Below are 24,050 nucleotides of genomic sequence, written 5' to 3' on the forward strand. Positions count from 1 at the left end.
CTAATTGAACACTCGGGAGCCCCCCTAATGGCGGCACCTGGCTTATTACCTCCCGACGTCTCCTGATCTCCATATTGTTACTCGCCGTTTCCAAGTTTGACAAGGCATCATCATGTCACTGCAATTTGCAAGATTCATGCATTTGCAGTGGGAAGACTTGTGCGCTTGTATATAAAACCAGGAGTGTCCGTTTAGAGGCGGGAGGCGGTCTCGCGAAACTGTACTTCCATTTCAAAGTGTTGGCGAGACGGCGCGGAAGTCTCCTCATCCCCCGTCAATCTGCCGCGTCCGTCCGCAGCCCGCCGAGCTGAAGAATTAATGAGACACATCAGAGTGGCGCCTCTGCGCATCGCATTCAATCAGGTGAACTCCTTTTTTTTTTTTCTCTCTCCAAACTCAACCTGCCTCCTTGTGTGTGCATCATCCAAGGCCAGCGGGACCACACGCAATCAAGTCCATTTTGGACTGATTAGCGCAGGTTTATTCTTTTTTTTGGGGGGGACACACTGTTGATATCAATATGCGAAATATGTTTCATATTCTCATCTTTGTGCTTCATTTATATTCCAGCAGCCAAGTGGGTAAGGCGGCGCCGGCGTTGAAAATTGCAGCATCCCGCCGCTCTCTTCATCTAAGGACACCTCCAAGCGGCGAGCGACCACTCTGGCAACTCTGCAGCAGGTGAGACTTTGCGCTTTTGTATTTTTGTGTACCATGGAAAGTCGTACTACATCCCGTTTGAGGTTTGGCCTTCAAGAGAAAGGGATGAGAGGAAAGCGGAAACCCCTTTGGGGCTCTAACCACAGGCCTTACATGACAGTAGACATAAGTAGCCAACACAATTTTTAATTGGGATTAAAAACCAACGAAATTTGTGTTGCTAAGAGTCTCAAGTTGCAGGGTACTCTGGTCATGCAATGTCCAGAGAGCGGTAATAATAACCCCCCCCCCCACCCCCGTCCCCTCCCAAAATAAAACTTATTGGCTTTTGGGAGGGCACGGAAACCTCACATTTCTAGTTATATGAGACCGAATATGCCGCCGAGATGCAAAATAGGTCATGAATAAAAGATGCACGACTTTCATTAGCCTGTATATCCCGTTTTATCTCGTCGGGCTGCATATAACCTAAAGGTTGGTTTGGCGCCATTTTCAGTCTCGGCCTCAGCCAAAATTTGACCGCAGTGCCCTTGAGCTGAGACACCCCGCGCCGATGCTGCGATTGGACTGCGCCGACTTGTCCGCTTGGATTGTCGGCGCATTTCGCTCATCGACCGGACGACGTTTTCATCGCACGGTTGAGAGAAATTTAAAAAAAAAAGACAAGCACCCAACCTGTCAAAAGAACATGAAGTGATTTAATGCAAGAGGTGAAGAAATGTGAGGTGAACGCTCATAATTGTTGTGCGGCTCCGTGTGACTACTCGACACAATGGGAACGCATTCGAAGGAGGAAGCTTTTAATGGACTCGGTTGAATTATTGTCCTGCCGCTAGAGTTGTTTGCATATTTTGAAGACGTAACAATCGCAATAAAAGGATTGCGAGGATAATATATTCAACTTTTTTTCCCTGCATAATTTCTCAACCGCTGCTGATGTACACGTTCATAGACATTCATTAAAATTAAACGTAGTAACATTGGCAGTCTGAGTCCCCCCCGCTCCCCTCACGCGTCTGCACCCTTACCAAATGTCATCTCGGCCCGATGAGAGAAAATTCATTTTAACAGGGAAAAGGATTTCCGTGGTGGGGAATAAGGAGCTCCTTGAGAGTATCTTTATGGACTGCAAATGTGTTCTCGTTGTCAGGTAGCAAGATGGTGCTTCCAGCCTCTGCTGTCACCGGAAAGATGGAAACACAGGCCAACCCGAGTGAGGCTGCGCGAGCCGGAACTGAGGTAGGGGGAGTCAAATCACACCCGCGGAGACGCTGTCATTGCAGAATTTGCTCATGTCACACCGAATACATGTTATGCGTTTTCCCATGCAACTCGGACAGTATCTAATGGGGCCACAAAAGCCGCACGCGTTTTGTTTTCAACCGAAATATTTCACCATTTCAATTGACTTTACCGCCTTTAAATGCAAAGTGTTTGGCTTTTGAGACCGAAATCAATGAAAGTCATCCAAGCATGAACAAGGCGATCAATGGAAAGTGCTTCAAAGCAAAATGCAGCAAACCAGAATTGTTAATCTCTCTCGCTGGATGGCCCTAATTAAGCGTTTCGCACCGAGCGACCGCTCGATGAAGATGAACGGTCGCCCTCACTGGGGTTTCTTGAAGCGCTTGTCAAATTAAGGAAAGTACTGTGTGTCGATGAAGCTTGTTGATATTTCATATTCTGTGTTTGGGCTTGATGAGGAAAAAAAAAAATCCAACTTTTTTAATGACACCAAAACTAATTGTTGCTTCCGTTGCACAATAATATTTTTAGTTGGGGACACTGCGGAGACGAAGCTTCAAACCAAACATGGCGATTTTTTTTTTTTTGATTTGATTTTAAATAGCGTGAACAGAAAAACACAGCTCCAGCTCCATTTCATAGCTCAAGTAATGTTATGGATTGGAACATGTAATGATGAAAGCATCTCAACGTTTGATCTTTCCCACCCTGGGCTTACCTGCAGGGATTGGCGCAATCACGAAATCCATCTAGCCACTCGGCAGAACCTCCTTAGTGCGGCCTTTTACTTCCCGTCGTCTTCTCCTCGGGGGCCTAGAGATGTGCGCTAATAAGCAATATGCTTGGTCCTAGGTACTGCAATTCCTCGGGTTGCCGTTATTACCGATGGGTTAACGCCACCGGGGAGGTGTCGGAGAGTCACCGCGCCATTAACACAGGATCACCTCAAACGTGCACAGAGCTCCACTCGAATGGATTTTCCCGGCAAAATACGCTCTAATGTATGTAGGTATGGGATTTTTTTTTTTTTCATGGACAGGGTATAGTGAACGTTCATTTTGAAGAATTTCTTGGGTTTGAAAAACAAACACATTTGTTTTCTCCCCCCCCCCCCCCCCCTCCCTGTTGCATTACAATGGGCAGCATGTGGCTGATGACATCAGACATGGCACGCAAATCATGTTTGGGTTTATTATCCTAACACACACAATCCAAAAGCTTAATTATATTGTAATGCCGGCAAAAGCATTTAACCTTCTGTGACAGCAATACATTATCCGCTGCCATTGTTCAGCGCAAGCACCAGGGAATATATCCAGCGAGCAATTAGGGGCGGCTAGTTTCGGCTTTCTCCTCACAGAAGAGAACATGCCTGCGGAGCTGTCGCGTTAATTGACGGGCGGAATTCCACAATGGCCATAAGAGGGAGTTGATGCTGCAATTTCAGGCTAATGTTACTTTTAAAAACTTGCCAACGCTTGTTTCATGGCATGTAAATCATACATTCTGTCATTCATGTTCACTCAGCCTGGCAGACGAAATACATCAGTAAATTCCCGAACCACCAGATTCAATCAAATGGTCCAAAAACGATTTCATAGAATGTGTCTTTCTTTATCGAGCTATGCCAGCAACTGAGAGTGAGAAGCAGAACAAGGCTGTATTTTCGTGTTCAATGTGTACTTTGGTTTTGAAAATATGCCATGCCCAGTTATTATCGAAGGGTGTTATCGAATTGCCTTTTTGAAATCTACCCTTTCAAGATCTCCGCACCTTGCAGGCCAGCCCACAAATGGTGCAATGGGCATGTCAGACCACTAGTTGGCAACATTGTTGAGAAAGAAACATGCACGGTGGCTTTTTAAGGTTTGAATAAAATGTTCGCCTTGTTCTACATTTTCAGACTTGTCGTGATTCGTCTCAGCATGCCAATATTTTTTTTCTTCCTATACATTCCATATGCTCCATACAAAGCATCTGTCAATCCCGACCCGAGATGCTTGCATACAAGGACAAATCAATTATCGGTGAACGACGGGCAGATGGTCGTGAAGGACGCCGGGCGCTTCAGGTGAGAAGAGGCGTCACGCGGCGGTGAACAACTGTCAAGTATCATCCGCGTCCGATTTCCCCCACGTCCCTCTCTCGCACACCCGCGCTCTCGCAGACAGCCTCTTGCCAGTATCGCGCGCGATGATGCCATGAAAGGGAGCTGCTGGCGGCTTATTGCGGGTAGGGGAGACGCGTGAATATTTCATGACGACACTATCAAACCGAATCGCAGATTAGCATCCTTCACAATTACCCCAGGTGATACTTGGGAGGCTCTGCGGAGAGAGCCCTGCTGCATTCCTGCACATCCATGGAAGGAGGGGGGGAAAAAATGTGTGGTTAAACTTGTAAAAACGGCACTTTTCCCGCAGCAGAGTAATCAAGCAAATCTCTCCGGAGGGGGTTGTGGTGGTCGGGGAGGAGGTGGGGGAATCATCAAAGTGCCTCATTTGCCCACTTCCCCGTTCTACTTGGAGATAACAAGCTAACTAAATTACACTAGCGGCTTATCTGCAGGTAACCAGGACAACCGCTGAGGTTTGTTCATGGCATAGACGAAGAGGAGGAAGCCTGCTGCAAAGGCGGCTGTCTGGAGACGATGTGGCTTCTTCCATGCGAGCTGAGGGAAAGCACTTGCCACTGAAAGGCCCATTGTCTCATATTTGTCCAGAATTAAAAATGACAAAGGCATGTATAGAATACGGCACTGCAAGGCCGCTAATGGATTTGGTAAAAGAGCATTTTTATCTTATCAAAGAAAGCTTTTGACACAATTAGCACATTTGGGATTAGATGATTGAGGTTTAAAAAGTTATAGGAAGTATAGACGACAACAAACAGACCTCCGGTTTACTTTTCGGTAACACCTGTGGAGAGAAGCATTCGATCTACATTGTGGAACGTGAACGTAGTTTACAAAATAAAAAAATAATAATTGTGGCTGTAACGTATATACAAACACAAATAAACGGCAGTGTTAGGCAACTGGCGAACCGTGACCGCACTCGATTAATTCCTGAAACAAAAATGATGTACTGTTTCTGAGCCGTTGAAAGATGTAATACCAGTGTTAGCCACAAGGCGACAGACTTCGCTCACTAGCTCCTCCGACTGCGAGGGTCTGCGTCAGAGAAGAAGAGTGTGTCATGACCGCCGCGATACTGGTCGCAAAGGAACGCCGAGAGGCTTGTATTTTGTTGTTGTTTTTTAATGTATAGCGGTGTTGACAGTTCATTTGAAGTGTACAAGCAGTTAGCAAATTTGTGTCGTCGAAGAACATGACTATATTCGACGCTTCATAGTGTTCCAAACGCAAATGGCGCCCTAATTGGCGATTCTTTCCGACGAAGGGGACCAACTTTGCGGTTTGCACACAGGTGAGTGAGCCTCCCTGTCAATTTGGGGATTCACGTGTTAGTTTAATATTTTAATCGTTTAATACGTTGAGTGGGCTGATTTTTGTGAAAACAAACACAAAGTGAGTTCTTACACGCGATGTTGCTTTTCTGTTCTGCAGTTTTGTGCCATTTTTGAATGGGAGTTTTTATGGTGGCGAGCCCTTGGCACAGGTTGGGAAAATCATAGTATGCGTTTAGTTTTTTTGCAGTTGAGCAGTATGTAATCCGAAAAATTTTAAATAGATTTGGAACCCTAGAACGTTCGTAAACTGACGCAGTATTTCCCATTGAAGACACGAAATGCAATTAATCTGTTCCAGCCCCCGAACTAATTTATAATTTATATCAGTGTGTGATTAAAAGTAAATACAATACAATATACAAATACGTGGAAACACGCAAAATGTATACATACAGTATTGTGCAAATTTTGATTTGTGAGATTAATCCAATGTAAAATATGAGTGAAAGCTGCGTTAAAGCATCCAGGGACGTGATCACTTGTAAATGTTTTCACAGGATGTCGGTTGACAAGACGCAGAGTCTAATCATGGAAATGGACTCTGCAAAACTGACAAAAAGGCAGCTAATTGTGATTCACGGCTCCAGATAGCAATCGGATGAAGTGATTAAGCTTTGCTTGCCCACATCTTCAAACCCGGCCTCTTTACAGCAACCCATCCACCTCCAAGGCGCCGTCATATCATTCCCTTATTAATCTTTCTTTGTTTTGGAGCCTCGTTGCTCCCACTGGAGCTCTTTCTTGATGCAATTAGGAGATGTAATTATTCCTCGACAGGGCTGTAAATCCAAACAATCTATGCACGTGTCCAACGTGTCATATTGATGCACAGCATATAGTAAACGCGCACGCCGAGTGGGAATCGCTCGCTTGTTTGAACACTCTCTATTTGATTGCAACCAATACAATTAATAGAATTCTTCAGTTGTACAGAGGTAATGTACATACAAGACTGGTCAAAGGACCGATTTAATTTCTTTACTGTCGTAAAATGAAAAGGGAAAAAAGAAGACCGCATCGAAAAAGTGGCGAGACGCTTACCGAGAGCTTCAATCAACAGTGAAAGTCGAAAAAGTCGAGCTTTTAGTTCGAGCCCGTAAAACATTTACAGTGCCTGCCCTGAGAGATGAGATACGGCGCTCGCTAAGGCGGAAAGCGATCCAAGGCCATGCGAAATTGATCACGAATGCGTCACTTTGCAAACACAACAAAACGTTCACTTTTATTGGTGCCTGTAAAAGGACCATGACAATCATCTTCAGTGAGCAGAACGGACTCTCTTTTGAGTCGACTATTTTTTAATGAAACCATAAATTGACTCGATGCAACTTTATGTGTTGAGCGCGTTTCACAACAGATGCAACTAGTACGGAAAGGCCCTGTAGAACCGAGGTATCTTTGGCCAAAACTTGCTATCCGATGCGAGTTTTTATTTGAGTTTTTATCTTTTTCCACTGGATTGTAACACGGCACTGCCATCTTGTTCTTTTGTCATCCTCACGCAAGACCTTTGAGTTGTCTTTCTCTGATTTGCCAGGTACCGGATTCCTCCCGTTTGAAAACATCCTCCGCCGCCTCACCTGCATCCACGCCAGCGAGTCACTTGCGCTGAGGCCACAAAGACTGAAAGCCCAATCTGTGAGTTTGAGTCTTTTCTATCCGTCAAAACTATGTGCCTGCTGCTTTGAACCACAAACAAATAAAAGAAATAAAATCATAACGAAGGTCCCGCTAGCTTAATGCTAACTTGAATTGAAAATGTGATACATTGCAATGTAAATTAGCATAGATATACAACTGCTCCTTTAACACATGGAAAGAGAACAATATTCACCGATATTCTCACTTTTGCGCCAAAATATATTTCTGTATGCCTCTGAAGCGGCACGGTTTTCTGACTGTCAATTTCGTATTGGGCTGAAAGCTGTTTTTCTCAGCACTGGACAGATGTTGGTCAGCCTCGTGACACATTCTGTTTCTTTTTTTTTTTTATCTGCTTCACTGCCTTCCAAAGTGTTCTCATATTGACTTTTCTCTTTTCCCTTCACTTGGCGACCGCCACTCTTCTCCCCTGACAGTACACGATCCATCTTTGGAGGCTAGATAATCATGACTCTTCCCCCACAATTATATTCCTTTCACCGCGTTCCCTCGTTAGCAGACCTCGTTAGTCGGCCTGCTTCCGACTGTACTGGTGATTGGTCGTTCCCCCCCCTGAAAAGGCCATCAGCTTCATATCCCCCCCGGAAGATTGGGGCTTGATAAACAGGACCGATAAGCTCTCTCTGAATGCATTTGATTTCGCAGACTCGGAAAGCCAGCAGGGCGCTGAACTGTTAGCTTGCGCATTTAATCACTGACGTCATGTCTAAAGTGATAGACAAATCATCCTCATGTATGCTTGCTCCCCCCCCCACCCCTCCCCCGTATAGATAATTAAGCTGTAGTCCAATTGATTTATTGTCTTGCACGCGGGATTCACACTTGACGCCATCCGCTGCGCGGCATAACAACAAGTTAAAGGCTTTAAATGAACACAGCGGGGCCTTATTGTCATGGGAACAGATAGCGGGTGTTTCTCCACCTTTCAGGCTCGGACACACACAGTGTGTGAAACGCGCACAGATGCGCGTACGGCGTGCGCCCGTCAATTTGTAGCTGGCATTTCAACTTGGCTTCACAGATTTTTACACGCGTGTGCCTCCGAGCGGATCAATAAAATGGACCCAAGGCGTAAATTGACACCTGAGGGAGCCCGCGAGCGGCAAGGCTGTGATTTGGAGGAAAGTGGGCGGTGGGTTGGTGACTTTTAATTCAAAAAGAGCGCAATATTTACTCCGGTGATGAAAAAAAAAAAAAAAAAAACACGCTTGACGCCATTTATAACGTGTGAATGAATGTTCATTCATTTCCTCATGCGTTGCACTGCAAAAATGCATTTGCGCTTTTGGACGTCACCGTTGTTGCGTTTCGTCAAACTAGGAAGTCCCCCCCCCCCCCCCCACCGTCGCACTGACTGCTTCACAAAGTCAACAGTTTCTTCTCGACGTGAAAATGAGCGACTCGGATTGACCTAAACTGCGCCTGAAACACTAACTGGGCGGGGCTATAACACAGCCCCGCCCCCTTCCCCGCCCGCCCCGCCGCCGTCACTTGCACTCTCTGCGGCAATTGCCTGTAACTTGCCTCTAGCCAGGCAGGTAATTGCTGTCTACGGGGCGACGGGTGCCTCGACAATCGAGCGCCGTTGTCCACGCGGGCTCTATTCACTGCCACTGTAATTAGCTCAATGAAAAGCTTGCAAGGGCAACACGAGCGTGTGTGTGTTTTTTCAAGAGACTAGGAAGATTTTTGTCAACATCGGTGGTATCGGAATAGCGTTTTGAAATACTTGCGTCCTATTTTGCGGCTTCTTGTCCTTATCCTTGGATGTCGTGTGTATGCAACGACCTCATTTTGGCTCGTCCGACTGCCTCGAGCCCGCCGTTTGATAACGGAGTCACACTGGAAGGAAAATAGAAGCACACAAATGTTTCAATGACATTTCGTCCTTCCCTCCAACTATAAATATCGGACTGATGTCTACATTTGGCCTTAAAACAAGAGATTCCTTCGAGCTGGCTTCCTAAAAGCAGCGGGAGGGGGGCGGGGGGGGGGGGAAGTGTCTCGAAATCCTCCGTCTTGGCTCCATGTGGCATTTGCAGTCTGACAAGTGGGCAGAGCGCGCAAGCTGTGAAGTAAATAAAGCAATCTGTGCAGTCTTGATGTCACCAAGCCGAGCAAAGATGTCACATTCCATCTCGCCGGACATCAAACGTGCTGACATTTGAATAAGGGGGGGGGGGGGGGGTGCGAGATGACACGGCCGGCCGTGATGTATGGACCCTATTACAACATGTAAATGCCCCCCTGCTGTGCAGCGCATGAGTACACATGCACGCGCAAATGTGCAAAAATACCACGCATAGCTCTGTTAATACACAAAACCCTCGGTACAATGACAAGTTTTTGCGTACCCCCCCCCCCCAAGAAAAAAAAAATCGATGTTGATATTGATACAGTCGATCCCTGTTACAATGTACCTCGAGGGACATAACGAATCGGTACGTTAAAACGGTCGTTCGTTGTCACCATTTCCAATAAAAATACAATCTGGCGGTTTACGTTAGTCAGGTTTTCGTTGACAGCAAAATCGGCAAGTGGAAGATGAATGAAGTGAAATCGTGACTTTGAAGCGTGAACGTTAGTCGAAGTGAAAACGCGCTTTGTTGAAATGAGGTTCGACTCTCCATCGAATGATTAAAAAAAGGAGGCGCTCTTTCCGTTTTTAAGTATTTGCACCCGAACGTAAAACGAGGCCCATTCAAAAACTATTCAGTGCAAAATCATCACATCTCTCGATTTGTTTTCTTTTGACAAAACCATTCTGCGAGCTGCACCGACCCAAAGAAAGCGTGCAGAAGACGTCCTAATTGCTCCATTGGCAGTGGCAGACCTTGTCGTTCTTTTTTTTTTTTGTTGTGTGTCTGTCTTGTTCTTTCCATGAAAACACTCGATCAGGTCTTTCACTGTCCTTCCCAAGTGCACTTATCCCATCTGTCATTTCAGCTTTTTTTCTTCCTTTTTTTTGTGCCAACACTATTTGGAAAAAAATAGTCGCCCTCACCTTGAGGTACTTCACTTTGTCTCTCATTTTTCTCTCCCTTTTTTTTTTGGTCCTCTTTCACGCTGGCTGCTCTTTATCCTGGAAAAGAAAAATCCCAATTTGTGTTTTTTAATTAAAAAAAAAAAAAACGTTGCCAGGTTGTATGCAGTAATTTTGAATTTTTCAACACCTTGCTTGTCTCCGTACGGGGAGGGGGGGGGGGTGGTGCGTAGTCTGCTACATATTGTCTCCGAGCACTGGCTAATAAAGATCATTGATAAGCTCTCATATAGCGACATGGTGATGAATGACACCTGTTTGTGTTGCGACGTATCGAGGCGCCCGCGTTGAGCTCCTAATGGGGGAAAACATAAAATCGACCCCCACCCCCACCCCCCCAGTCGATGTTGTCCAGGATCACAGCTATTGGGCCATCACTTGCGCTTTATGAGCACCTCCCAGCTCGGGCACACACGGGCGGAGCACCTCAGGTGGTCTGCTTTTAGATTATTGACAAGTGCATCGATCTGTTGCACAAGCGCGGCATCCGTCTGCATTAGGTGCCTGCAGAGAAAGTAAAAAAAGAAATAAAAGTTTACTCTTGAACTGGGCGGTTCCACGCTTCCGTAGTTTGTGAATCGATGACGTCGTTGATCAGTTTTCCGATACGTTGCGTCTTCTTAATTTTCATGAAAGGTGAAATGGTCGATTACACTCAATTTTATTTTTTATTTTTTTACATTTTACATTCAATTGTGTTGAAAGAAAAAAAATGTAATACTTTGGTTTGAAGAGTTTGCAGCACAAGTCCAACAGAAATAATAACGTAAATTCACAGTTGGAAAGGGAAAAAACAACAACATAAAAATAGACACACTTGAGCGGAGTGACATCCTAAAAAAAAAAAATAACTATTTGTTTCATTCTCTGATAACAAATTGACAAATTCTCCAATATGGAAAGTAAAAGGCTTTCTTTTCTCTTTGAGGTTTTTGCATTTAGTCAGTAAAAAAAACAAAACGTGAGGAGTCATAATAATAATCTAAAAGTAGCTCATCATGTGCACCATGCAGAGGTGCCAGATGTGTGATGCAGCTGACGCCCGCGTCACCGCGAGCGCGCCGCCTTCCCGTTAATGCCGGCCAGGCTGTGCGCCAGCGCCTTGGTGAAGAGCGCGTGGGATTTTCCGCAGTAGGTGTGCGTGGTCTTCAGCAGCTGCTTCTGCAGCGGGGCCAGCAGGGACGACACTGGATCGGCACCAAACGAGTACTGCGAGCAAGTTACAAAAGCGAGTTAGATGCTCCCGACTTTGTGAGACCGGCTCGGACACGGCCATTTTCTCTTGCTAAGTGGAGCTTCAGGGAGATTTTGGTGCGACCGATATCGCTCAAACGGATAAATTAAAAAGTTAATCCGCGAGGCGCAAAGCGTTTTGTTACCGACAAAAGTCAGAACAGTCCAAAATAAAACACAACCAACTCTGCAGTCAGAATTCGTCTGTCATAAATCAGCAAAATTGCCAAAATAACTGCACTGTACCCTTCCACTACAATCTTTACAGTTTACTGTCCCAGCTGCCTATTAGAGTGATGCACTCAAGAAGCTGAGTGAAACCAAATTAATACCTACAACGCACGCGAGGTAATTTTTGCACGCGACGGGCTATAGATCCGCCGTTCCCCTGATCTATGCCGTGCCTCGTAGAAAGGCAATGAGATTTGCTCTGATGGCATCATTAAGTAAATGCCAGCGCGGTCGTCAATATTATGACACTGCTGGTAAACAGCCCATAAACGTCCTCCCGGGAGGGAAATGAGCTTTCCGATCTCACCTTCAATTTGGTTAATCCCTGCAAATAAATGCTCGCCGTGGTACTCAAAGTCACCTTTCGTATGGCCTCGTAGACCGATTTGAAGGCGGGCTGCTTGTGGTCGTGGTACACGCCTCGGTTTCCGTGCAGGATGTAGATCCCGTTGTCTTCGGCGGAGGCGCAGTTGCTGCCGTAGATGCAGTGATCGGGACGGTAATTCCATTGGCACGGAAACTCCAGTAGGAGCTCTGGACAAGCGCGAGGGGATCGATAATTGCAAACAGCCAAAAAGAGACAAATAACGCGAAAGAAAGCACAATGTGGTTGGGGCGACGTCTAGTGGACGTTTGGGCAAAGTACAACCCTTCTGCAACTCGGGACTTTCCACTCACCAGGATTGTAGTGGAAAATAATGTTTAAAAGATCCTGGTCCCCCCAGGTTATGTTGAGTTTGTATTTTTGAAGCAGTGGCATGAGCAGCTCCTCCCATCTGAGCCCCACGGAGGTCATATCATTCTGACCAAAAAAAAAAAAAAAAAGGAAGTTTTTTTTAAATGCGTGTAACTAAAGCCCGGTACTGCATTCTGAATCAAATACAGTGCGCTAGGGACATCTTGTGGTCATCGGTTGTATTACACCACGACCGCAACCTGTCCCCCTCACCTTAAAAAACACGCTCCTCATCCTTGTGAGGTTCATGAGCATGACCCCCGAGTTGATGCCTGTTCTGCCGTAAAAAGGGTGCCGGGCGAAGCGACTGTACCAAGCGACGCGGGGTTCCTCGTGCTCAGGGGCCATGGCGGCCAGCTGCGCGGAATCGAACCGAGACAGAAAATCCCACAGACGGTCGAGAGGCTGTAGGAACAGGATGTCTGAATCCACGTAGACTAAAGAGTCAATGTCCTTCAGGATAAGCTGCGCATCAAAAACAAGAATGAGCCGACAAGAATGCGTTCTCTCAAAGCTGCAGCGGTGATTGTTACTCACGGGTAGAAAGAGTCTCTGGGAGGCACAGGGCTTGAAGAGTTTTTTCCACTCTGCCGCATTCTCACTGGGGAAGCGGATGGGGTAGACGGTGTAGTGGAACCGGGAGCGTATAAAAGCGGGCCAGGATTCCAACTAGAACAGAAGAAACGGCTGGTTCGTCATTCCAAATTGCAAAACAACTCGTCAGATTCTCAACACCGCTTGGCTTTGATCATTTTCCAAACGATTACTCACTGCTTCCGTGAACCTGGCGTGCAGCTGGTCTTCAGCAAAGATGTGCAAGCGGAGGCACTTGAAGCTAAAAAGCACAGCCGACTTAAACATGGTGACAGTCTCCTCCAGGCGCTCGCCGCAGGCCACCACAGCCAAGTGCATGCTGGGGGGGGGGGTCTGCTCTGGCCGCCCACCTCCAGCTCGCCCCGCTGACGCATGATGTACCTGAGCGATGTTAGACCAAAACAGTCATCAGTTGACCATTAGGTCAGAGGGTTCGCTGAGCCCAGTACGATACTCGGTAAACCACGATTGCGCGCTTTTGTAACGGTGTTAGTTGGTAATATTGCCATCTGAAGCTTGAAATTTCAAAAGTCCAAAAACTTGATTTGTGAAGGATTTATTCTGAGTTGGACTAAAAAAAGTTGTAGTCCGTCCGATTTTCTTGACGTACCTGAACGCATCATTCCCTCCGAGTCACGCGCATGCCCAAGTCTCGCGTGAATCCCGTTTATAAACCAAGCCGTGACGTCATTATCAGCCAGCGCTCTGTGCAATGACAATTTCTAAACATCTTGAGCCACAAATGTCGGGCCAATATGGTTAGTCGTTTAAACCACTAAACGGTGACAAGGACGCGCGTATTTCTCCTCACCTGTTATGTCGATGTGAGCTTTGTGCTCCCGCTTTGTTCGGGTCCTCCTGCCCGGGTCGTGGGACTTTCGGGGGGACGTAAATCGTCTTCACCCCGTTTGCCCCGGCCGACACATCCGCGTCAAAAAGTGCACTATAAACGTACAATCCCGAAAATACGGCAAACACGGTGCACATCAGCAGTGCACGAATGTAACGCCGCATTCTGGAGGTTTAGCGCGGAACTCGGGAATAAAGACATGACACATAAGAACGCGAATATTTAAATATAAGTTAACGGCAACGCGTAAGCGTTTCCGGTTAGAGTTAAACGACGAAGCATTTATCCGTATTACATAGTTATGCCCCACAGTTTAAAAGTTTAAAACTCAACAGTGCCGTTTCAAACGGCCCTTAATGTACGTTCGGGGTGGTACACTGTACCACATAATAGAGAAAATGCAAATATTTGTCCCACTGTTGTGCGGCACTTATTTTTTTAGGGTGCAAGAGTTTCCGGGAGTGATGTTCCTTCGTTGTCTCCTCTTTTTGAAATTCCCAAACAGATTCGAGAGGTCATGGGGGAAGGGTGGGATTCCTCCCCCCTTAGTCAACTTTCATTTGACTTCCAACTCTGAAAAGCTTCTTCCACAAGCAGCAGCAGCCTCGTGTTCAATTGCATGTTAATGAAGCAAAGGGAAAACGAGCTTGTTTATTGACATTTAGAATGTCTGCTAATCAATAGGTGGAATTCAACTGCAGTATGCATTATTTCTGTATTTCTACTAGCAGGGGAGGGTGGAGGGCTTTGTTATCCCACATATATTAAGCAGTACAGTATTTACTAAACGATTCACCAGGTGGGGCTAAAGGGTGAAAAAAAATGTATAGTCGTACATACGGTACAGTACAGCAATATGCTGTCTTGGTTTGGCATGTAATCAAGGCAATTTAATTGAATAAATCAAAAGTAAAACTGCATCTAATAGTGTTTTTTTGTTTGCGTTTTGTTACTCGGACAGATATGTAATTAACACACACTTCATAACAACCGAGCAAAGCAAAAGGAGATGTATCAACAAAAAACATACCCCCGCCGCACCCCCCACCCCCCCCAAAAAAATTCCATTCTTGCCACAACCAAGTAACAGATTTCTAAGCAGTTCTCACGGGCCCACACACATAGTCCCAGCTAGTGTTTTGAACCTTAGCTCTAAACAATACCAACTTGTCCCACGTTCGAACACATTTTATCATGCTGTGACAGTTGAATCGACGCTTAAAATGGGAAAACAAACAAACAAACATGGCAATAACACTGATATGACACAAACAGCCACATCAAAACATGGTATGGTAGTACAATATATCATAAATATCCATTAATCTGTGTGACTCTAAATGTTTGTACTGTAGACGTATTTGTGTCCTTACAATAACTATTCATTGCTCGTCCGGGAGTTTAGTACATTTAAAGCTCCCCCAGTTGGCTACATGAAAATGATGGGAGCATAAACCGTTGTTGAAATTCGTCCCACATCGAGCTATCATCTGCCTGGCAAATAAATGTCCCGAAGTCTTCCGCGTGTTATGTGGCGCCTTAGCCACGACGAGGTCCACAGAACCGCATCCGCGTCGTCTTTGCTCGTCGCGCAGGAGTTGCCTTTTGTGCGGCGGCGGCGGCGATTTTACTCCAAAGGGGGGAAAAAAAAAACGCCCAAAACAATGCTCACTTTGACCAGCCAAAATGTTCCTTTCTCAAACGGCGTGTAATCTTTTTCACCGCGTCTGAAACCTGATTTGCCAGGAGGTGCAGAGATGTCTATTTCGGTGGGTGTCAATCCTGAGTTACTTCCAAGCCGGCTTGTTTGAACCCGGTGAGATGACGCAACTGAATTCATTCCTGAAAATAGCATTTGAGAACAACAAATCCCACGTCGTCCAATTAGCTTCAAATCTCCGGCACGCAAACAAGAACAAAAAAATCACTGGTATGACCCTTAAGAATATGCTAAACCTTCCCTAAATGTGGTCTTTAATACCCCCCCAAACCAGTTTCTCGGTTTGAGTTTGCAGGGTGTGACAGATGGGCACTGGATGCCCCCCCCCCCCCAAAAAAAAGCTAATGTATCACCGGAGCACTTCACTGTTCATAGCGTGTCTGAGCATGTCATCACAGTCCTGAAAAAAGGCTGTGGTAAAATCTGAGCTATCTGTACGGAAGCTTCGCACAATGCGTGGGATTCTCTCAAGCGGCGCGAAAATCGTCCAAATGAAAAGCTTCCCGTCGCGCGGATAGCTTCGGAAATCACGGAGGTGACTGATTCGACTCCTGATGGGTCTGTGCCTGACAAAGGCTCCGAGTTCCCACTTGAAAAGCAATTACAGAAAGTCAGCCGGGGCGGGGATGGGAGGAAAGGGCGGGCTCAGTGGGACTCCCCATTAACCGAGCCGCCCTCTCCCCGAGGCGAGGATGAGCGCGAGAGCCCCTTCTCGGTGGTTTCCGAACTGGAGCCGTTCTGGCTGTGGTGGTCGGCGGCAGATGACGCGGCGCTCGAGGATGACGCCGAGGTGGACGAGGGCCTGGCCTTCTCCTTAAAGTCTGTTATGATGACCGTCAGGTCGCCCACCGTCACCTCCAGGTGCTGGGCGCTGCTACGGTCAATGTTTTTTAACCTGGGCCTGAAAAAAATAAAAAAATAAAATCACGAAAGAAATGCCGTAAAATAACATGGACCCCAGTATAATACGACCTACCCCCAAATTGCCCTTTTTCTCTGTACTCGTGTATATTATAAGTGAAACAAGCTAATATGTTGCGGCTAATTTTCAAAAATCAGAATAGAAGTTAAAATCAAACAAAAGATAAAAGTAACAAATGAATTTCAATCAAAACAGTCAACAGATCCAATAAAGATTAAAAAACGCTGTCATGACTCCATCTTGCAGTCGTAAAAAAATAGTTACGTTACGATGGCCGAGCGACACGCTTAGCGGCTAGCTGCGAACCGCTCATGCAATACAATAGCAGCGTTATTTATCGGAGGTTTTTATTTTTTATTTTTTTTCACCGCCAAACATGACTTCTGGGATGGCGTGTTGATGTTAGTGGCAGCAGATTGTGACGGTAACTTAAAATGATCAAGTTAAACGAGTCAAGTCAGCTGCCACGAGCAACTTCAAAAAATTTCTGAATGCGTGTACAATACCACGGGACGATTTGGGATATATATATTTTTTGGTTTGTTTTTTTGAAATCTGCATGGAATTCTCGTGATGTTCCAGTCTTACTCCCAACAACTGCATGACTCCCTTCACCTGTCATCACGAGGCTCACCTCATCTTTTTGTGACCGTTCTTCTTGAGCGCCGGCTCCTTATCGCTCTTCTCCCGCTCCACGCGCTCCTTCTTCTCCTTCTTGGGCTGCGAGGGTAACACGAACTGCTGAGTGGCCTGCTGCTGCGAGACGAGCTGGGAGACTGGGCGTGGCTTCCTGTCGGGTCGGGCCGTGAGGGGATGACAGGGGTGGTTAGGAGAAAAAGAGACGTGTGGCAGATTAATGAGAGGGAATATCATAGCCAGCGCATTGCCGCGTGCTAGCGCGCCGCCGTAATCAAGAGCCGGTAATGGCTGCCGGGGCCGGTTAGGGGGTTGCACCCAAAGTGTTCGACAAAGTGGCAGTTGGTGACACTCGCTGCATGTAGAATACAGATTCGGCCATTCCGAAGCCATTATACGAAGCCGTGGGCCGGACATACGCCGGGCTTGAAGCGTTTCATTGCAGGCCCCGAATATTCAATGGGATTCGCTTTACGTCACACTTAAATCATGGCTGCGTAATAGTAAACGCGAACGACGAGACGCTCGTATTCACGTCGTCTGCCCGGCATCCCTCGCCAGCCGACTGATCCGTGGCGGCTGTCGGTGCCTGTACAAAGGCTGAAACTGTATTGCTTTCTCGGGGGGGCGCATGTGTGCGCGCTTCAAGGGCTGGCAGGACCCCAAGCCGAGAGGCAAGTGTGCTGAAAAGGACATCTGGCGAGAGCGGCCGGCACGCATCTTGTACGCGCAAACGCAGGATGACGCGGCGCAAAAAGCAACATCGCGCGTAACTGCGGTCCGCGTCTTTGAAAAACAAAGGCCGGTTGCTGTACATGGCTCTCCGAGGAAACTTCGTCCAGACGTGCGCGGGGAGGAGGGGGGGGGGGGAGGCACAAGGGCATGATGGGACGCACCGTCGAGCACAGTGCTCATTAATGTTTGATATTGTTCGCTCCACGGTAGCTTGATGTGAAAATGAAGCTTGAGATATAAAGTGAGCGTACGAAGCCGCGTGGCAACTCTTGGAAAAAGCGCCGCTGATTAGACGCAACGGATTGTGAAAATACAACTTGTGCATGTCAGTGCTATTAGTTCTGCGGGCATGAGCGTTGTTAAATGATTCAACGGCGACCCAATTTGGTGCCCCCCGCCAAATATATATTTAAATAAATACCCCCCCCCCCGCCTTTCCCCCCGCGCCACATCATTTTGTTGGTTGCATCTTCACCACGTCGTGATGCTGGAGTGTGACGCGAGGCCATGCCGCCATCCTCCCATCTTGTCTGCTGAACCGCTGACACCTTTTAAATAAAGACACCCCCCCCCCCACCCCCGTCCCACTCCACCGCCGACCCAAAATGCCGCCTCCAACCCTCCCGCTGAAGCAATTTGCCGCTCTCCTCGACAAACCTGATCCTCCTCCTCCTGCCGAAGTGACAAAGCTTGTTTTGTGCGGCGGCCACAACCGACAAAGTGCTCACAAAACTCACATTGTCTTTCCTGCCCTTGGGCTGAACGCCGGCCGCCTCGCCGAGCTCTAAAACAAGCCGACTCCTCGGGAGGCGGCCGGCGCTTCCATTTGGATCCAATTCAAAGACGCCTCGCCGGGCTGAAATATGACAAACGTTCCGCGCGCTCTGCCCGCCTAATGACATTGTTTTGCTCCGAAACAGAATCTGGCCCATTTTGCCAGTTCAATAACCCGAAGCTGAAAGAGGAGACGGTCAATCTCATTTGAGCGCGCCGCGTCCAAACAGAGGGGCGTCTGTTAACCCCATCAGGCGGCTATTCTCGGCGCACTTTCGGCCTCGCCATCGTGTGCAGTGACTCCGTTGATGTCGCCAATAAATGCACGTTTGGCGCACGAGCTGTCCCAGCAACCGTCGTGCACGCCTTTTTTTTTTTTTTTTTTTTTAACGCACCTTGAACTCGTCCTGTCCTGCAGGCATCCGAGTGCAACTGTTCCCTCACACCTACTTTCCTGTCAGAGGAACTCCGGTTAACCCCTCCCCAAATATGTCCCGAGCACATACTTGGGTGCGCGCACACAAATACACGCCAACGAGTGTTTAGCACGATCACACCCCTCGAGCTCCCTTCCTCACCGCCGCACCCGGCGACCTTGCACGCTTCCAACATCTGGCTTGACCCAAAAAAAAAAACAGACACACACCAAAGTTTGTACTAAGTCTTCCCAAAGGGGTGGAAGTAGGAGGACCGCCACATTCCCGGTTAATGAGCGCATAATGGCAACCTTTTTTCAAACATAGGACAGGAGTGTGCACGCGCATTCTGCTATCGTTGAGCTCATCAGTTCGTGTTCCGCAGCTTGAAATTGACTCTCTTGATTTTTGCCGTACTGACCAATCGTGGCCCCCAGCTAAATACTTAAGAGTCGCTGGATGGCCTCGTTGTGTGCTAAAGCGGGGCCCCCCCCTTTTTTTTTGTTGTGCGACGAACAAACAAACCCGCATGGCAGATACGACACCATTCATCTCCGCTCTGTGATGATTGTTGCCAAATAGCTTATTTTATGCTCCGCCGCGCATTCTCCGCTCGGGCGTGGGCGTGCGTGTGTCGGGACCCGCTCGCGCGCTTTCGAACACCAGGTAGTGAGGCTCGCTCCCGGGAGCGCATCCAACCTGATGATTAATGCCTCTTCCCGCCTCGACATGCTCGCATTGTGCGGATGATTGCCTGTGTGTGTGTGGAGGGTGGGTGGGTGGGGGGGGGGGGGGGGAGACAGATGGCTTGTCACGTCCTGTGCTTTATGACACCTTTTAGACAGCCCGCTAGCCACACCGCCACATTCTCCCCTCCTGACTCCTTGCTCGGAGCTGAATGTCATGCATCAGTGTCAGCGCCATAATTGCAGGCTTATCACGTCGCCGTAATCTTGAGCCGTGGTGACGGGCCTACGGCACGCTTCATTGTAAACCCCCCCCCCCCGTGTATGTTCACTATTTGTATGCGGCACTGGAAGCGGTAACCTGAAGGGCGTGATCAGTTAGAAAAGCAGCAGAGCAAACATGGCTCGGCTCGACAAAATTCCGTTCGACTCGCACGATGGGCTCGAACAAACACGCCTCACGTGTTGCCCCCGTGAACTCTGCAGGCCTTATTTGCAAGGAGAGCGCCCCGCGCTCTGCGCCGATGCGGCCGCCCACGTTCGGCTTCAATTCCGATTCATCGTCGTGCGTTCGCCGTCTGGCAACTGTCGTCAAAGCCAATTTCGGTGCAGGCGGATGACGCGCTTCCAAATGCCGACGGAGAAGGTTGCCGCTTGTTTATGCAGCACCGATGAAAGCCGTCTATCAGTCCGCCTGTCAGCGTAGGATATGCCCTGGGTTAAGTTCAACTCCGGTGAGAGAGCGAACGCAGAAAACAGAAAGTGGGTGTGCGCGTGTGCGTAAGAGGGAAGGCGTGGGTGTTGGGGAGAAAGTCACAAAGGACAAAGGGGGAAACTATTCAAATTCATCATTTTCAATGATAGTCATTCCCTATTGGCCGCCCGCATTGTTCAGTTCTGACGAAAAAGAAAATGATTTACGCAGCACTTAACAAAAAAAAAAAAAAAAATCGGCAAGATTCAAGATGCCGATGTCTCTTTTTAAATGCCGTTCAATCCGTTTACACAAAACACGAGCGATTTATTTTGCATTCCGTTCCCTAACTCGACCCAAGATGAACCGAACCGATGCCTTCAAAATCAAGGTAGCACGTGCGCATCCTCTTCTAACTTGCAGCGATGTTGCACAATTCATTAAATGAGGCTCGGCAAACGTCTTCAACGTGCAGGAGAGTGGCCCTCGGCCAGGGTGGCATGACAGATGTCTCATCGTACGTCGGAAAAACGCGGAAGCCGAGCTACGTTGCGCAAAGCTAGCACTGAAATAGCAGCGGAGTAACTCGACATAGAATGGCGCGGCACCAAAGCGAGATGCAATTCTCGTGGGTTTGCTCCACCGGTTTTCATTTTTACAGCTCCGTCACACTTGTTTAGCAACCGGCGAGGGAGCCGTCTCCATCTTGCATTTGTATGCTGCGTGTCGTTTGCCCTTTACCGTCGTGCCGAGCGAGCCGCTTGTCTATTTTGCACGCCCATTAACAGCAGCGACCACCTGCGCGACCGTCTTTGCCGCAGCGCTGGCGAGCCAACGCGCGCGGCTACGATTTAGTGATCGCCCCGCGAGAGCACGCCTTTGCCCGCACGAACCGAAATACAGTGCATCCGGATCCTGGCTCATTTTGACAATTTGATTGTGGTTTGGTCACGTTCGTGCTTTGTTCTTTGAACTGTTTCCACAGAAAACACGATTGACACGATGAAGAATACGGGACCATTTCGGCTGCTCGAACCAAGGTTGGCGCGAACATCGTCGGAGCAACCTTGGCCAATGGAGGCGATGGGAGCTTCGACAGCTGGCAAGCTGACCGCCAGCACCGCCACACAAGCGGGAATTGCCGTCGAGCCGCAGAAAATCGCAGGAGGTGGAAAAAAAAGCATTGAAATTTAGGAACGCGGTGTGTGTGTGTGTGTGTGTGCTTGAAGTGTCAATGAAAAGATGCTTCCGGACAGGCTTTCAATGTCGTTGGCTTTGTGATGACATCGGCCAGCAAAGATGCAGTGTGGACCAAAGCAACGTCGAAATGTGGTCAGAAACGTGGAGGGTTAAAAAATAAAAATAAAAAACAACCCACAGTTGCAGCCGTTGTACACGAGCATGACGAGTCCCTACAGTCTCCACAACACAAGTAACTCAGAACGTGTGTGTGTGTGTGTTGTGTGCGGCCAAGTGCGAAATGTGCATCTGAGCGTGAGCGTGTCTGATGACAGCAGGCTGATTAAGCTGTTGCATAGTAATAAGCTATGGCTGTCGCTCTGGCAGCTGCGGTGACAACCTCTTTCACAGCGAGCCTTCCCACACACACACACACACACACACATTCATGTTTGGATGTTGCACTAAAGTTGCGTTTCCTCCCGCTCAGCCCTTTGTTGTGTATTCATCAGGTTAGAGTGTCCAGCAGGAATAGCACTCATTTCCTGGATCGCTTCACTCCAATATCAGCAGCGGCACAGGAAGGGGATCATGTTGGCTTCCACCCCCCCCCCCCCCCCCCCCCGCCGTCTCCAGCGCCATCGAGTACGAGACGAGTGTGTTACTCAAATCTCACCAAGGTCAGTGTCAAGACAAACGCAAACCGATTGAAATTTGCACATTTTGGCATCATCCCGCGAGAGCTCCAGTGTGCCGCAGGAAATGATCCGATTTCACTTCATTGGCTCGAAATCATTTGTTGACGACAAATAATAACGAATCTTTGTTCATCTATCGATGCTAGCAACGTGTTGAGACAGGCAGGTCAATGAGATGCTCCTCCAATTGATGGCAAGAGTTACATAAAATTAGACTTTACACAAATCGGATCGGTTGTAATCATAATTTGCCGATCCATCAATCACGTCATTGATCGGAACACGCGTCAACAAAACCAACGTCGTTCGCTCTTGGGGAGGTTCTGTGCTGCCATCCAAGCTTTCACAGCGTACAGTCTATTTTTTCCCCACATTTCCATGTATTGATCTGTGTTTATCAGCATTTTGGGTACAATTTTTAGGGTTTCATTGGTTTTTTTTCTTTGGCGGTATTCTCGGGACTTTCCAAATGTGTGCCGTGGCTCAGAAAAGGTTGGGAATCATCGATGATAGGCGATGATATCAGTGCAATCCGATTGGACGCTGTCACCTTCCGGCTTGCCGTGACATCAGTACTGAAAAAAAGTCCAGTCTATCGCTTCCCACAAGTGTTGGGACGATGGAACGTAACCGCACTCGCGGCCGGGACAAGACGTCCTATTTGTTCTCTGATTGACAGTTAAATTGAAGACTCATAAATGAGAGTTGTAAATCCATACCGGAAAGCGGTACAAAGCAGATTCAAGACGCGATAGATTGACCAACGTGCGCCGTCTTACCTTGTTGATGTCCCTTTCCTGACATCACACATCATGCACTTGAAAGCCTCCGCCGTGTTCTTGTACGTGCACACGCTGCAGTCCCAAAACCCCTCGTCGGAGGAGGGCTTCGGTTGACGCTTCGGCCTTGAAAACAAACACGGACAAATAAGCGAGGGAATCCGCGGCGTGCAGACAAGAGAGGGTGGCCCCTTCGCACCGAGCGACTGCTACCGATGGTACACATCTGGCTCGCGGATCACAGAAGGGAAATCGTGTGAACGCGCGCCGTGATCCCAACGCCGTAATCAGGCTTTAACAGTCGCGCGCGCGCGCACGCTCGCACAAACACAAGCACACGCACGCCAAAAAGGGGGCAAGAAGACACCGTGGAGAAAAAAAAAGGCTTCTTTTTTTTTCCCGGCCCCCCCTCGCGCGCTCGCCACTGTCTGCCCCCACCACACGGCTTCATTTTGGTCGTCTAGGCCGCTCGAGCCGCCGTCGTTACCTTGTGGGACTCCTCTTGTCGCCCATGCCAGACCAGGGTGTCTGTGGAAGGGGTTGCCGAGACGAGCAGAAGCCTGTTTGTCCCCCCCCCCCCCCCCTCCACCCGCGTCCCGATTCTTTTGAGAAGAAGCGATGCGCCCCGTTGCCGCTTCGGCTTCCAGCTGTCGTGGAAACTCGGCTTGGGAGCCCGTCACGTGACCCGCTTCGGCCAATCGCGGGCGGCCTTGCTTCCGGAGCCTGACATGACATTCCTCACGGATGGCTCCACAGCGCCGTCATTTGTCCTCAATGTCCACATCTAGGTCGCCAACCGCCTATTTATTTATTTAGTTGGCTTTTTTCCCCTCATTTTTAATAAAATGGTACATCCGGCACACCTTCGACGACAAAGATGCGCGAACAGATCCGTTCTTGTGCTCGTATTTTTAATTAGCTGTCTTCCAAGTCCAAGAGGAGTTTTAGTACGCCGTTCTATTTTCACGCGATTCTAAATGCAAATCTTGCTACATTTCAACAGTGATTAGCGTGTAAAGGAGTTGTGGGCAAAAATATTTGCGTTCACGGGGCACATTTCATATTCATCAGGTCTGTCGTTCATTT

At 48.1% G+C, this 24,050-nt stretch overlaps 2 protein-coding genes and 1 long non-coding RNA gene across 6 annotated transcripts; 1 reads left to right on the forward strand and 2 right to left on the reverse strand.

Moving 5' to 3' along the window:
• The first annotated feature begins 86 nt into the window (after positions 1-86).
• Positions 87-22,146, forward strand: LOC147186338 (uncharacterized). 2 transcript variants are annotated; one of them, XR_015099294.1, is made up of 5 exons: positions 87-681; positions 1,811-3,976; positions 6,914-7,014; positions 21,294-21,476; positions 22,000-22,146. It is a non-coding gene; the product is annotated as an uncharacterized LOC147186338 (long non-coding RNA). The 2 variants fall into 2 exon arrangements; XR_015099293.1 differs by lacking the exons at positions 87-681; positions 1,811-3,976 and adding an exon at positions 5,106-5,333.
• Positions 10,727-13,828, reverse strand: gxylt1b (glucoside xylosyltransferase 1b). 3 transcript variants are annotated; one of them, XM_086103452.1, is made up of 6 exons: positions 13,687-13,828; positions 13,053-13,256; positions 12,495-12,950; positions 12,224-12,347; positions 11,907-12,079; positions 10,727-11,290 (listed from the first exon to the last, which is right to left on the reverse strand). In XM_086103452.1, exons 2-6 carry the CDS (start codon positions 13,191-13,193, stop codon positions 11,129-11,131), a joined length of 1,056 nt encoding a protein of 351 aa, XP_085959578.1. In that variant the 5' UTR covers positions 13,194-13,256; positions 13,687-13,828; the 3' UTR covers positions 10,727-11,128. The 3 variants fall into 3 exon arrangements, with proteins under 3 accessions (XP_085959578.1, XP_085959576.1, XP_085959579.1); XM_086103450.1 differs by lacking the exon at positions 13,687-13,828 and having other exon boundaries at positions 12,495-12,746; positions 12,819-12,950; positions 13,053-13,208; XM_086103453.1 differs by having other exon boundaries at positions 11,165-12,079; positions 12,495-12,746; positions 12,819-12,950.
• On the reverse strand, positions 14,357-23,616 carry yaf2 (YY1 associated factor 2). Its single transcript, XM_086103455.1, has 4 exons — positions 23,452-23,616; positions 22,965-23,090; positions 17,002-17,157; positions 14,357-16,346 (listed from the first exon to the last, which is right to left on the reverse strand). The coding sequence occupies exons 1-4, from the start codon at positions 23,475-23,477 to the stop codon at positions 16,091-16,093; spliced, it is 564 nt and encodes a 187-aa protein (XP_085959581.1). The 5' UTR covers positions 23,478-23,616; the 3' UTR covers positions 14,357-16,090.
• Positions 23,617-24,050: the final 434 nt, after the last annotated feature.

Source organism: Hippocampus guttulatus, chromosome 22 (assembly GCF_054856545.1).
Source record: "Hippocampus guttulatus isolate MCC_2025c chromosome 22, RoL_Hgut_1.0, whole genome shotgun sequence".
NCBI lineage: Eukaryota > Metazoa > Chordata > Actinopteri > Syngnathiformes > Syngnathidae > Hippocampus > Hippocampus guttulatus.

What these genes read in the sequence shown, in the direction of transcription:
- gxylt1b (XM_086103452.1), bottom strand. Translation starts at nt 13,193, where the DNA reads ATGCACTTGGCTGTGGTGGCCTGCGGCGAGCGCCTGGAGGAGACTGTC. An exon ending in TGAGGAGCGTGTTTTTTAAG is followed by an intron (nt 12,348 to 12,494) that starts GTGAGGGGGACA and finishes TTTTTTGGTCAG; the next exon opens with AATGATATGACCTCCGTGGG. An exon ending in TCTACGAGGCCATACGAAAG is followed by an intron (nt 11,291 to 11,906) that starts GTGACTTTGAGT and finishes ACTTGCTCGCAG; the next exon opens with TACTCGTTTGGTGCCGATCC.
- yaf2 (XM_086103455.1), bottom strand. Translation starts at nt 23,477, where the DNA reads ATGGGCGACAAGAGGAGTCCCACAAG. An exon ending in GACAAGAGGAGTCCCACAAG is followed by an intron (nt 23,091 to 23,451) that starts GTAACGACGGCG and finishes TTTGTTTTCAAG; the next exon opens with GCCGAAGCGTCAACCGAAGC. An exon ending in AACGGTCACAAAAAGATGAG is followed by an intron (nt 16,347 to 17,001) that starts GTGAGCCTCGTG and finishes TATTTTTTTCAG; the next exon opens with GCCCAGGTTAAAAAACATTG.